Raw genomic sequence first — 15,192 nt, 5'->3', positions numbered from 1 at the left:
AAATGAGGTCATTCTGTTAGATCATCTCCTCTTTCTACTCCCAAATGTCAGTATTCATCCATAAAAGAGGTTCATCTGCCCCCCACACCATTAAAGCATTAACCAGGAGGAAATTTCAGAAATGCATAAGATTATTTTCCTAATGGTTTCAACTACCCTTCATCTGTATTCAAAACGAGTGCCTTCTGTTGAACCTCAAACTTGTATCTTCCTGTTTAAATCTAGGTGGGGATAATGAACTCTCAGGATAAATTTTTAAATACTCTAGTGTTTGTCCTACAGGTAATAGTCCTTATGGAAAGAGGATTAGAAAGTTGAATGAATCAGCTAAAACACACTATGAAGAAAGGAGAATTTTTAAGTGGAGAGGAGAAATAATAGAACCTGAAGTGAAAAACGAGCCACTGGAAAGACAAATATTAAGCCTGAGCCAGAGTTCCCTGGTGGCTCAGCGGGTTAAGGATGTGGCATCACCACTGCTGTAGCTAAGGTCACTGCTGTGGCCCAGCAACTTCCATATGCTGCAGACACAGCCAAAAAAAAAAAAAAAAAAAAAAAAAAAAAAAAAGATAGAGAGAGACAAAGAGAATAGAAAAGAAAACTCCACAGCCACTTGATAAAATTCCCACAGAAAAACGACAGTTGGACTACAGAATAAAAGGTTTTTTTTTAATTAAAGGAAAAGAATGACTTATTTATCCTGCTTAAAAAAACTGCAGGAACATTATAACTAATACTCTTTGAGAGGGAGAGGACACACAATTATTCAACTTAACCATTTTTACTTTTTATCTTCCCATTCTTGTATATATGTACACATATTTCATGAAACTGACATAACAGCATATATATATGTGTATATATATACACATATTTCATGAAACTGACATAACAGCATATGTAAAACTATGCATTTCTTCACCTGAGATTATGTATTTTTCAATGACCACATGTTCATTCTTAATGGATACTCTGGGCTGATGTTAGTCACAGCAATCGACCTTGCCCAGAACATCAGGCTGGGCTACTATCAACCAAGTTTTACATCCGGGTCTTGAATCATAACGTGCGGCATCCTCCCCTTGCACACAAACCCTCTTGCACTGCACCGAAGGAGGATGCTTTCCTCTACTAGCTTCCTCCTCATAACTCCTGGGTGCTCTCCTCCTCCCCATACTGCTTCTGTCTTCCCACTGGTTTAACACCTCACTCCTACTCTCATTCTCACTGAGTCTCCTTTGCTTTTTTTTTTTTTTTTAATCAAAATGTTCCTGTAGCTTTAACCTTTCACGGAATGCTACTTCATCATCTTACTCAAGTCTGGATGTCCCTCTCTAATCCATCCCTTTACTGTAAGCTGTCAAGTGATTGCTCTTCATCTCTGGTTCTAATACCAAATCAAAATTCTTCCAACTCCCAATTAAAAGGTTACAAATGTGTGTGGAGTCTTCCAAACATTAATGCTGCATGATCATACAAAAATATATACTATTTTTAGCATACAGGCTCATGCCTCTAGCTATACCACATACAACCCCTTCTAATCACTTCCAACCTCTGGACACTCCCCACACTAACTGAGGTACTAGGCACCTGCTTAAAATAGACCTCTCCACCTGACTCCTACCTTCATTGTGGTCAATTCAACATCCAAGAGGGAAATCCACACCTATCCTCAATTCTTTGAACTCATAAATCCAAATGACTTTAACTTTGTTTCCAAGCCCATCATCTTCTGTCTGAACTGAAACTCAGAATCAACTTCTTTCTCCAATCTTGATGTCCCCTAGTCCATGTTCCTTCTCCTCTCATTTCAAATACCTCTAATTTCTCCAACACCTACAGAAGAGGTACATATTAATCTAGAGCAGAACAACTGGATAGTAAAAAAAAACTTTATCTTCATTAACATGTAACAGAAACTTACTATATTTCCCATTATAAAATAGGCAGAAAAACTCCAACAACCCAGGAACATAGCTGTATCAGTGACTTTGTCACCAAGCGAAATCATAAATATTTTAATTTCATTTGATAGTTGCTACATATACATCAAAATATATTTATACTCATCTCAACTTTGGAATTATTTTATTAGACTCAGTCCCATATCCCACATATTTATTACTCTTCACGAAGTTTTAAAATATTTTGATAATTATATTGCCATACATTGGTTTTTGTATAATTCTACTTTATGCATCTCAAAGCACTATTATGAGCGGGGTTCCACGGTCTTCACCATACAACCAAAGATGACCATGGACAAGGCACAAAAACACATTAAGAGCCCTTTACCTGTAAAGATTTAGTTTCTAGATGTACAAAAGTTTCATGATTTTCATCTTCCTATTTTCCATTTTAATCTTTCATCTTGGCTTCTTTTCTTCATTTTTAAAAATGTACTTCTAGTGCTCTAAACACACTATCATGTTGCATGCACAAATGAACCCCTTTGCACAATGCTTCCCTCCTTACCACTTTGGCAAGTTTGCATTCTTGAAACTACTGTACCAAGTGACCATAATACCCTAGAGTATGTGACTGTTGAATTTTTACTAAAATCAAACATTATTACACATATAGTTTAAAAGATTAAAAATGATACTTTTTTTAGCATTGTGGTAGGCAGAATTCTAAAATAGTCCTTTGAGATCTTCTGCCCTAATTTTATTGTGAATACAATGAGTTATCATACCCATGCTTATCTTACATTATAGTGGCAAAAGGAATTTTGTAGATATGATTAAGGTTACTAACCACTTGACTTTGAGTTAATCAAAAAAGATTTTTCCAGGCAGGTCTAAGTCTGCTCCTTTAGAAGTAGAATTTCTTAGAAGCAGGTAATTCTCTCTTCTGGGCAGCGAACAATCAAGGAGATTCCAAGTATGAAAAGATGCTATGCGGCTGGCAGGGAGCCTCTGGAAAGTGAGGGCAGCCCAGGCTGATGAAGAAACAGGGACCTTCACCCTCTGCAGCCAACCTAATTCTACCAATAGCCTGAGTGAGCTGGTGAGTGAGCCTGCAGGCCGAAACTCAAGGGAGCCACACCTTGCTTTTAGCCTTTAAATGGTAAGCAGAGAATAAAGTTGAGCTCACCTGGACTTCTGACCAACAAAATAAAAATAGATAATAAATGGCTCTCATTTTAAGAGGTTAAGTTTGCAGATATACATATTAATAGAAAATTGACAAAGGTATAGGATTTTTACTAGCCAATTTGAACATTTTTTTCATATGTTCATTTATGAATTGTAATTATACATACCTGTTTTGCCAAAGTCTTCTTTTCAAAACAAAATGGAAATTACAATATGAACTTAAATGTTGATTGTCAAATTAGCTAAAAGAAAGATTTAGTAAATACTGAATGCCAAAGTGTATGCAGAGGTGCTGATAAGTGTATTCATTCAAAGACTTCGCAGTTTTTGGCCTCAGGCCTCAAACCTTTCACTACCCAACAGGAGAAATATTTTGAAAATAAGAAAAACTAAAACGAGATGCCTGCTTGAAGGGAACACATGAGTCAAGGGCTATTCAGACAATAGGAAAATTGGAAGAAAACATCAGGAAGAGTTATCTTAGAGCATAGGCTTTCAGAGTCTAGTCAGATTCTAACTAAATGACTTGAATCCCACAGTGAGGTGGGTTTTGAATAGAGAACTCTACTGCAAAGAAGGGAAACAATATTTTGGGTATGTAGGCAAAGACATAAGGGGGGAAAAGGACTGGATTAACAGAAAAGAAAGCTCAAAGTTAGTTCCCTTTGTGGTTTAGCAGGTTAAGAATCTGACTAGTATTCATGAGGATGCTAGTTCAATCTCTGGCCTTGCTCAGTGGGTTAAGGATCTGGCATAGCTACGGCTGTGGTGTAGGTAGCAGATGCAGCTCAGATCTGGCTTGCTGTGGCTGTGGCTGTGGCCTACAGATACAGCCCTGATTCAACCCCTAGCCTGGGAACTTACAAATGCCGCAGGTTCAGCCCTAAAAAGACCATAAAAACGTCGTACACACACACACACACACACACACACCCATATATATATGTGATTGACTGGGTCACTTTGCTTTATAGCTGAAATTGAAGGAGCATGGTAAATCAACTTCTTTAATGAAAAAATTTTAAAAAAGAAAGCTCAAATTACACAAAGTAGATAGATACGGCTGTAGCTAAAAAGAAAGGCACAAGGAGAGTTGGCAATGCCCTTGAAAATGGCAGTTGACACAAATATATTTTCACTTCCCCTCCTTAAAGCTAGATTCCCCTTTAAGCAGACACAAATGCAACCCTAGTCCAACCAACCAGAATGAGCACATGTGCCACTGCACTAAGAAAAACAACTCGAGGGCTATCAAACCTTTTACGAAAATCTCTGATCTTGTTTCACACCTTCCTCTGAAAGCGATAAAGGCAGGGCCTGAAGACCAGACTGTACTGACTCAGAACAAAGAGTGTCATCTCTTGAAAGACAAACATAAAACTGCTCCAAGCATTCAAGGGTGTTGCTTAGGTTTTGGACATGACATTGTTTCTCATTTAATTAGCTAGAACCAGGAAATTCTCACTTCCTGCAACCAAGATTATCAAGTGATTCTTCACCTCAAACCATACTATTGGTTAACGTTTACCCATCCCAACTTGTCGGACTAGTTTATTTTAAATCTTTAAATATTCTTCCTTTAGTCAGCTTACAAGTCTGAAAGAATGCCCACGATGCTACTCATTTGACGAGAAGTCACAAAGCAGCAGAGGTGGAACAGTTTGCATTCTCAACAGTGGATGATGTATCAGTAAGTTTAATTTTATTCCATGTTTGAAAGATTTGTTTCAGATTTGTGGTTTCTAATTCAGGAAATTATTCTGAATTGTGAATTTAATAGTTTACTATTGGAGAAAATAATTACATAGCATAGCAATGTTAATACTCTTTATTTCAGTTAATCATGTGAATAATTTTTCAATTTAAGATTTGAAAAGTTTGGCATGTTGGATTTTAATTGGAAATTTAATGTGAAAATGACCTAATCACGGAAAGAGGGAGGAGAAACAGAGAGCCTGAGGTAAAACTAAGTTTGTAGGCGTGGAAGAATGGAGAAAGTAAGAAGGTGTTTTCTCACCCTCAACCCAGAGTTTAGAATATGTAATGCTGTTTGTGATCTTTCTCAATTATGCATTTAATTGATATACTGACAATAGGAGAAATATATAAGCTGTATAGGAAGAATGTATTTTAACCCTCATTCTTAAATCGATAAATATAATTAAAACTTACAAAATTAAAAAATAAGAATTTTAATGTCCTTTGAGAAATTCTTTACCTTTTAAAATAAAAAAATTAAAGAGCAACATAGGAGTAATTTTTACATAAGGCTATAAAAAGTAAGCAAATAATAAGTCTAAGATTTTCATTTTTTAATAGATTGGGGAGGAATTCCATAGAAAATAAATCTTAAATGTTTTTTTAGCCCCCAACTTCCTCCACTATTCTGCATTTTTCTACATTTTGAACATTAATTCTTCATATACAAATATGATGTCAATGAGTATAAATTGCTCAAGGTAATAAGGGAATTACAAATATCTCTTCTAATGACTTTTAACAAGAGTGGCACTCTTCATTAGTAATAAAAGGATATTGTATATAAAACTCAGTTAAACACACATGGATTTCTAGACCACGATCCCCCTAACAAATTCTTGACAAGCATTTAAAATGTCCCCTTTCTCTCTGCTCAGCTTACAGCCACAAATTAAATCTAAGTTGTTTTTTTTAAAAAAAAAAAAAAAAAAGCTAAAAACAACTTTTCACACTTAATTGATCTTATTTCTAGAAGAGACACACATTAGGATTTTCTTTTCAAACAGACAGTAAGATACACAGGATAATGATTACTATTAACATTATTTTTATTTTTACTATTTCAAAGCATCTCTAATCTGCAGGGGAAATAGTGATTCCATAGCAATAAAGATAATTCAATTAATCCAATTATTTTTCCTCCCCAATATCTTTAATAGTCATATATTTACTCAAGAACTGCTATGTTCCAATCACCATTTTAGGCATTAAAAGCAGAGTGATAAATAAACAAACAACCAGTTTTAATTCAGTTTCTTTTAAGGCTTATTTATGTAAATCAAATTCTAGTTAAATGTTATAGCTGGTTAAAAGCAAAAGAAATCTAGCAAAATGATAAGGAGAAAAATGAAAGTGACCTAAAGGGAGAGAGACAGGAAAAAAAAAACTAAAGTAAAAACTGGGAAAAGCATAAAACCTACATCTGGCCAAGAGATGAAGAAACCATTTAGACCTCTCCATTCCTACTATTTTCCATTTTCAAGATTTTTAAACATTTCCCCTCCAGGTCCAAAATCTGTAAAAATTCAATGGTCCCACTCCCTACCCTTATAAATCAGAATGACTGCTTTACAGATTTTTGCCATATTGCCCTTGGCTTTCCTTGCTTTGGGGCTCACAGGAATGAGTGAAAAAGGTGTTGTTGAAAACCTATCTCTACTCTTTCCATTGACAATCCATGCCCCTGTGTAACTAAGTCTTAGAGGCTTTTCTCCAAATAAGAGTTACTGTCATGGCTCAGTGGAAAGGAATCTGACTAGCATCCATGAAGGCACAGGTTCGATCCCTTGCCTCGCCCAGTTGGTTAAGGATCTACTGTTTCTGTGAGCTGTGGTGTAGGTCGCAGACATGGCTCGGATCTGGTGTTGCCATGGCTGTGGCATAGGCCAGCAGCTACAGCTCCAATTCGACCCCGAGCCTGGGAACCTCCATATGCCGCAGGTGCAGCCCTAAAAATGACAAAAGACAAAAAATAATAGTAACAAAAAAAATTTATAATTGACACATACCATTATAGTTTCAGGTGTACAATATAATGATTTGATATTTGTGTATTTTGAGAAATGATCACCACAATGTCTCATTAACATTTGTCATCATACAGTTACAAAGATTTGTTCTTGTGATGAAAAAATTCTTAGCAATTTTCAAATACATAATATGGTATTATTAACTATAATCATAATGCTGTATGTGACATGCCCATGACTTGTTTACTCCGTAACTAGAAGTTTGTACTTTTTGACCCTCTTCACTACCATCCTCCACTCCCACCTCTGGCAACCACTTAGGGTCCCTTTGCCTGGAGTAACACTTGTCTGTGGATTTTAACTTATTTCCCACATAGATTGTTAAAATCAAGTTTGGGTTTTATAGTAATAGCCAAAAAGAGACTCTGTCAAGTGAAAACATGTCAATGTAGAAAACAGGGTCTAATGATTTTAATTTGCAGCCAAAACTGTCATTTGAATAAGAGGCTTCCCTGGGCTTCTATAATAGCGCCTTAGGCTCTAGGAGGTCAGCACTGTCAGTGTAGGACTGGAACTAGACACCAAAATAATGAGATGACAGATGGCCCCCAAAGTGAAGAAGAGTAATTTAGTATCTCTGAAGTGGCAGAATTCGAAGTTTAAAAATGCGCTTTAAGCTTCACCAGAACATATACCCACATTACACATATACACATTTGGTTTTTTAAATTTTTTATCATATATATTTTTAAAAATAAAACATGATACAAACATATCTGTTTTATGTATTAAGTGTTTTTACAGGAAAAACAGATTATCTTATTTAATCCTCATTTTAAAAGTTGTTCAATCTTGATAAAAATGACACACATATTATAAATAACACAATAATAATGAACATCTTTCTGCCTAATTTTTACATACATTCAAAATTATTTCCTTAGGCTAAATTATCTTCTGCCCTTTCATAATTTCTCAAGTGCCATCCCATGATTCATCAATGACTCTACTTCCTAAATTTTTTTCCACTGAATATTGCCTATATGCCTGAAAATTGAAAAATAATTCTATCCTCAGGACACAGCCTTTTTACAGCCCTCTCAAGTAATAGTTTATTATTTGATATTTAGTCTCCTTGCTCCTTAATGCCACCTCAGATCATTCACACCCTCGAAACTGCTTTGTTCTTTTAAAGCTCTGCTCCTTTCCCACCTCATCATTGTCCTATGGGTTCTCGACAATGCCTTTTATTTATTAAAGACTGACCCGTGCTTCCCTATCTCATTATCTACCCCAAGTCCTACATTTATTTACCCTGTGTACTCTCAGTGCCCATGTGGTTGATCTCCAACATCCTAGTCATTTGTTTCCTTAATTGTTTCACCTCTATAATCTTTTCTTCAAACATTAATCTCATGACAACACCGTAGACTTTGTCATGACTTGGAATTACTCTCTCTGAATCATAACTCTCTCATCATCACTATCCTACCCTTCCTCCTTACAGGCTTAGTTACCCCTAGTGTATAACACATCGGGGTTTTTTTAAATTATTATCTAATGGCTCCCCAAACCTGTAAATTCTTCACATCTTTCAATTGACACTCCACCTCCACCAAACACACAACACACACACAAACACAATCTTTGTTTTTCTTGTAAGCCTTAGGTTCATCATTTCAACAAATTTTTCAGCTGCTGACTGAAGCCACAGCCATAGCAATGCGGGATCTGAGCCATGTCTACCACCTATACCACAGCTCACGGCAATGCCAATCTCCAACTCACTGAGGCCAGGGATCGATCCCACATCCTCATGGATACTAGTCAGATTCATTTCCACTGTGACATGAAGGGAACGCCAGTGATATCTTAAACTCCACTAAATTCATGTGTCCCATATTCATTCATTCCTGGGTAAATTCTAGACAGAATATAACTATTTGAACAATGATTCACCTTTGCCCAGAGAGACTAAGGAATGCTACGAATGTGCAGAAGGTACCAGTTCATCTGAGCCCTCAACTCTACCCACTATTTCTACTATATTCGCTTACTCTATACTCCCATTTTCCACAATGACTATTTTCAACTTCTCCAGGCTCCTCAAACTTCCAGTTCTCACCACCTGTCCTCTCATGCTTCTACTACCTCAAAGAAGTAATGTGATGATCAATGAGATGAGGATTCCTTCAACTTCCTAACATCAAACCAGCAAACCTATTGCCATTCACACTCTCAAGAGGATGCCTATCATTTGCCCAAGTTCTTCAACCTATGAGGTTGACCCACATGAAAATGTTAATATATGACCAATTTTGCCTAAAAAAATGTCGATTTCATATGTGTAAACTTGATAGTTTGGAATTCATCTTTCAAATATTCTCCTCCCAACCTCAAGATCTATACTGGCTTGTTTACACCACTGTAAGTATAACCAAAGCTTTCCCAGTCACAAGGAAAAAGTCTTCCATCAACCCCATATACGTGATGACTGCTCTCTCTCTCTCTCTTCCCACCCATAATCCAACTCGTGTAGAAAATTGTTGACATCCATAGTATCGTCTCTTCACTTCCAATTATTCCTCAAACTCCTGACATTTGGTTTATAACTCCACTTCTCTGTTCCTATTTTGGTCACTGTGATTCACTATTGCTTATGAGTCTTCTAAATTTTTATCATATTTGATTTCCTCAAATCATTTGACACTGTAGATCAGTCTCTCCGTGAACATCTTTTATCCTTTGTTATCATTAGTTCATTTACTTTCCTCCTTTTATTTCCTTTGTATTTTCCTCTGTGGTTTTTAGGCTTCTTCACTCTTTTCCTGTATCTTAAATGTTAGCCTTCTTTAGAATTCATCTCTGAGTTTTGCTCTCTTCCTATTATTTCAATTTAAAAATATTCTTGAAGATCTACCATACTCCAGGTGCTGAAAATAAAATGATGAATTCTATCACAGTACCCGGCACTTTTAAATGGTAAAGTAAAATTGCTAGATTGAAAGAAATTCATATTTAATGGAATTTTCTTCCTGTTGATAAATTAACCTACTTCTTTTCATATTTGTAACATATAACTTCAAACTGTCATTTCACTTTTATTTAATGAAATGCTGATACATAGATTTGATGCTATCATTAGTTTTTTCCCTCCCTTTTCTAATTAGTCAAATTATTTATTTTTTCTCTTGGTAATTTTTTCCTTCTTATGTCATTTTTAGGAATTGGAGATTTCATTCCTAAATACCATATCAAAGAGTGAAAATAAGCCAAGATCACACAGAATTAATTTTTCTAATCTCTTAGCTCCAAGAAATTTATAAGTAATGTAAAACAGTAAAAATATACATAATTTGTACAATTAAGGCAGTTAAAAGGAGAGTTTTCCTTCTCATGTGGTATTTAAGTAGGACAGAATAGTTTTTTGCTTTCTGAATACTGTTGATATAATACAATACTTAAATTTCCCCTGTAGGAATAAGTAATGTACAATAATTATTTTATTTTATAGACTTATAAAAGAGTAGTTTGTAGCCTGAAATTACTATTGCCTAATCCATCCACAACTAATCTTGCTTCACGAATTTACGGGCAGGCTATGTTCTTTTTTTTTGGCAGTTAATTAGTCATCTAAGAGGAAATGACTTCCAAATTTCCTAGGTATTGAAATATTTCTGAGTTAAAATGCAATCTCAATTCTCAGGTTTTGTAAATGAACCATTTCAGGTCATACATAGGGCTCATAGTGAGTGAATACTGAAAGTATTTCTTATGCCAACCAAGAATCTAAATAACAGCAAGAGAACTCAGTGAGATTTCATTTCAACAATAACACAAAAAGGTACACAATGAACACAAAGGATGAGACTTGTAACTGAGCACATGGGTGTGGGATAAAGGAAACATGAACTTTGATAAGGGGAAGAGAGAGACAATTGTAAGTAGTAACAAATATAATACAATTTGAAATTTAATAAATGCTAAGCACAGATATCATCAATGTACTTCAGCCGCATTACCTAAAAGATTAGTACTCATATTGTTGGTGATGAATGAGGTGACTTAGGTAGGATTTATTTCAATGTGTATTAGAGAAAATGAAGCTACTATATCAAACTCAAATTCGGTGGCTATCGTTGCATAGGGATTGGATACATTAAAAAATGAGTCCATTTTTAAATTTTAAGGAAATCAATTTAGAGGCTTATGGCAAAAACTGCGATGACACTTAAATCTGGAAAAAAATTTAGGAACTCAAAGAAAGAAAGTTAATTTCAAGTAGGACCAAAAATCAATACTTCAAACAGAGCACTTGTACTTATCTTAGAGATAAGTACATTTCTTGTAAGCAGGGGAATAGAAGAGAGCAATTTTGGGATTTATTAGACTAGCAATGCAGAATGCCTCTTTAATTCAAGTCATAGGTGTTCTATTCTTTTTGTTTTGTTTTTGACCAGGTTGATATCCTCAAGAAAAATGCAAATTATAAGGCCTTCTTTTTAAAACAAATGGTCGTTTCATAGGTTTATTATAGAGGATATTTACATGTTCTAGCAGTCATAAAAATATATCACAAACAAGGCAGGAAAAATTCTACATATAATTTGATTTTTAAGTTTCACTTTTGTTCCTATCATTTTTATAATTACAACAATTAAATATTGCTTTGACAGTAACTACCTGAATTTACTAATTCTCTCACGTTTATACAAGTGAAATCTTCTATAATTCCTGCAATTCAAGCTGAATACCAACTCTCTGGCAAAATACCCACATCTTCTCTAAAAATTCTCTATTTTATGAAAAACTAATAAACTAAAATCCAGATTACTGAAATGCTCCCATTACAAAATAAATAGAAGTTTAGAGCAAACAGCAAGGGAAAGGCACAGAAACAGAATGAAAAATCATGGGGAAAAGTCTGGGGTCATTACACCTGACTTTCAATCAAAATTCCTCCAGTTAGCAACTATGTGTCATTAGATCAGACTAGAGACCTATTTTTATGTCTGTCCTGATATTTGAGATAAACAGTATGAAAGCAAAAGATACAAATGTAACAGACCCAATGGAGGTGGCTTTGAGAAGTTTGGTGTATTAAAGTGAGATTTGATCATGATCTTGTACCAGAGGCCCTGTGGAACAAATGACCAGGTGATTTTCTAGGGCTTTATACTTTGGCTTTGATTCCTAGCCAGGTTTCTAGGAGCAGAGCTGACAGAATGGTGTATTGTGTTCCACTTATAAGCAAAAGGATTTTCGGTGTCTTCAACAGGAATCACTGTCTGGCTTCCATATCATTTTGGGGTGCCTAGCCAGGCAGTGACCCCACCATCCATCTTGAGATGTACGCTGTGTGACCCAGGTGTACCTCTTCCACATGGTCTGCTGATAGCTCCACTGTGAGGCTTTGTTGCCATGGTTACTCCAACGTACTAGAAGCTCCTAATGGCTGCCAAGTACTACACTTAGGAGCTTGGGGCTCTTCTAGATCCTGGGATCTCAGCTGAAAATAAATCTTCTCTTAGTGCAATTCTGCTCAGCACAATCTATCTCCCTCTTCTCAAGCTTCTATTTTTTTCTCGCATGCCCCATTGGTCATTGCATACCAATAATTTTGCATTAGAACCTGTGTTCTACAGAGGAAAATGTTCGTAGATAGAAGACAGGGAACTTAGGTAAATTCAACTGATTAGTACTTTTATGTTCTTGGACAAATCGCTTTAGCTTCAATTTAAAAATGGGCATAATATTTACCATGTGAACCCCACATAGATGTTGAGTGGATCAAGTTACAAGGTATGCTCAGATTCCTTAAAAATTTTAAAGTGCTCTATCAATGAAAAATACTATCATCAACATTAGTATTACTGTCAGGATGACTTGTAATTCACCCTTACACATTTAGACCTCACCCTTTGTTCTCCCAAACCTGTTTGGAATAAGGTAGGGCAACTTTTTTTTTTTTTTGCTATTTCTTGGTCTTGGGCCGCTCCCGCAGCATATGGAGATTCCCGGGCTAGGGGTCCAATCGGAGCTGTAGCCACCGGCCTACCCCAGAGCCACAGCAACGCGGGATCCGAGCCGCGTCTGCGACCTACACCACAGCTCACGGCAACGCCGGATCGTTAACCCACTGAGCAAGGGCAGGGACCAAACCCGCAACCTCATGGTTCCTAGTCGGATTCGTTAACCACTGCGCCACGACGGGAACTCCAAGGTAGGGCAACTTTGAGTAAAGGACCACTCCCTCCCTTTTCAGGGGCTCTAAGACTCTGTCTAGAACTACCTATAGGAGGCTCTGACTACATTGTGCAAATCTACCAAACACAGAAAGAACTCTCAAGAATTAAGATAGCTTATCAGATCTATACAAATGCCATTTATATTTAACTGTAATAAAATAGTCCCCCTCTGGAAGGTATTTTGCCATTGAAAAGTGATGGTGAGCAATAGGAAACTGGGAGCAAAAGAATTGGACAAGGATCCCTTGGTTATTATGTAGACGGGAATTTTCTAGAGTGTAACTTCTATGCACTGCCTTGGTCAGAGCAGTGTTTATACTTTCAAACCATCTACTTTGTTCATCAGGGCCAACCAGTCACAGCCATTTCTTTGATCATGTCTGATAACAACAGCTAACATCAAATGACATTCTCACAATATCTCTGCAGGGATCATCTGCATTTTATAGATTAATAAACTCAGGATCTAATAAATGAAGTAAGATCACATGACTAGAGAGTGCAAATGCATTCTGTCTGAAAAAAACCAGGCCCTTTCCACCAAACATGCCACCTCTCTTCAGAGAGCTGGTGAGGCTGCTGTGACCAAAATTTTGGTTGTGATGATCATTGTACAACTATAAATGTAATTGAGTAATAAAAAAGCTATATAAAAAAATAATGTGAGAGAAATATTGCTTATTTTCTATTTAAGACTATAAGATAAGCAGGATTGCTAGAAGAAGGTGTATAGCATATAAAAATGCATAGTGTATCTTGACTTTGTCTTCATCTTCAAACATCTTTTTAAGAGCCTGACCAATAATAGTGCACAATTCATGCATTAAGATGAAACCAAATAAACAGCTATCAGCTTCTTTCCTGCCCATGAAATAAGAGCAATCTAGAGAAAACATTCTTATCATGTGATGATCACATACAACCAGATTATATAGGTGAATGGGATAGTGAGAAAACCATTCTGAGCAATTAAGAGAATGTGAGACATGTTCCTCTTAATTATCTAGATAATTGTCTTAATTCCTGATTTCCTCTTCTCAAAATGATTTTGAAAAATTGCAAGATAAGCCTAGAACCCAACCTTTTCACTCTGTACCCAACATTTCTTATCTTAAATTTCATTGTCTCTATAGAAAACACAGCATTGCCAGTTCAACAAATTAACCAGAATTCATCGTCCACTTTGGGCTAAACACTGTATCAAACCTTACTGGCATAACAAGAAGAAAGACAGAGAACAGGGGCAGAGAAATAAGACATAAAAAAAGCCACTGCAGGGATGTCAGATGGGTTAGGAGGAGCTTGCGGATGTTCTCTTCTGATTTCTATTATCTCAGTGAAATGAAATTAAGGCCATCAGCTGAGGATTAGGATGAAGGAGGAGATATTTTTTCATACTAGGAGAAAGAAAGAGTAACTAAATTAGTATGGCGACCAGGAAAAACTGGGATCCAAGTGAACTGCTAGTGGTCTTGGATTTAAAGGGTTTTTTTGTTTTGTCTTTTTGTCTCTTAGGGCCTCACTGGTGGCACATGGAGGTTCCCAGGCTAGGGGTTGAATCGGAGCTGTTGCTGCTGGCCTATGCCACAGCCACAGCAATGTGGGATCTGAGCCATGTCTGCGACATACACCACAGCTCACAGCAACGCAAGATCCTTAATCCACTAAGCGAGGTCAGGGATTGAACTCACGTCCTCATGGATGCTACTCAGGTTCATTAAGCACTGAGCCATGACGGGAACTCCTGGTCTTGCATTTAAAATGAGATTCATGAGCACAGTTGAATATTTTTTCCAGCTACATTCGTGTAAATGCAAAGAAGGTAAAACGGTGTATTTAACCCAGGTTGGTTGGAGTTTTGATAGGTGATTATGATAAGAGTAAGAGAGGGTTGCAGGACTGAGGGTGTACACCAGAGAATGAGGATAATGAGGGACTATAGGATTTACAGTAGGCAAGAGACCAATGTCAACGTGAGGGTGATGGGAGACAGTGAACAGATGGTCAGGTCATTGTATTATAAGTCCCAGTGGGACTGAAGGCAGGATACTAAGGCAGCAAGCTGGAAGGATGAGTTGTGGCAGCTGAAGAGTTAGATGATTAAAACTGGCATTG

At 36.6% G+C, this 15,192-nt stretch overlaps 1 protein-coding gene across 1 annotated transcript in view; it reads left to right on the top strand.

Moving 5' to 3' along the window:
• LOC100738056 (transmembrane protease serine 11G-like) overlaps positions 4,639-15,192 on the top strand; it is a 40,037-nt gene continuing 29,483 nt past the window's right edge. The window contains 1 exon segment of the mRNA XM_003482405.3: positions 4,639-4,791. Coding sequence (XP_003482453.3) covers positions 4,781-4,791 — 11 coding nt within the window. The 5' untranslated portion in view covers positions 4,639-4,780.

This window comes from Sus scrofa, chromosome 8, assembly GCF_000003025.6.
Source record: "Sus scrofa isolate TJ Tabasco breed Duroc chromosome 8, Sscrofa11.1, whole genome shotgun sequence".
In the NCBI taxonomy this organism is placed as follows: Eukaryota; Metazoa; Chordata; class Mammalia; order Artiodactyla; family Suidae; genus Sus; species Sus scrofa.
Note: the sequence above shows the minus strand (reverse complement) of the source record. Positions and strands in the feature narration are given on the sequence as shown.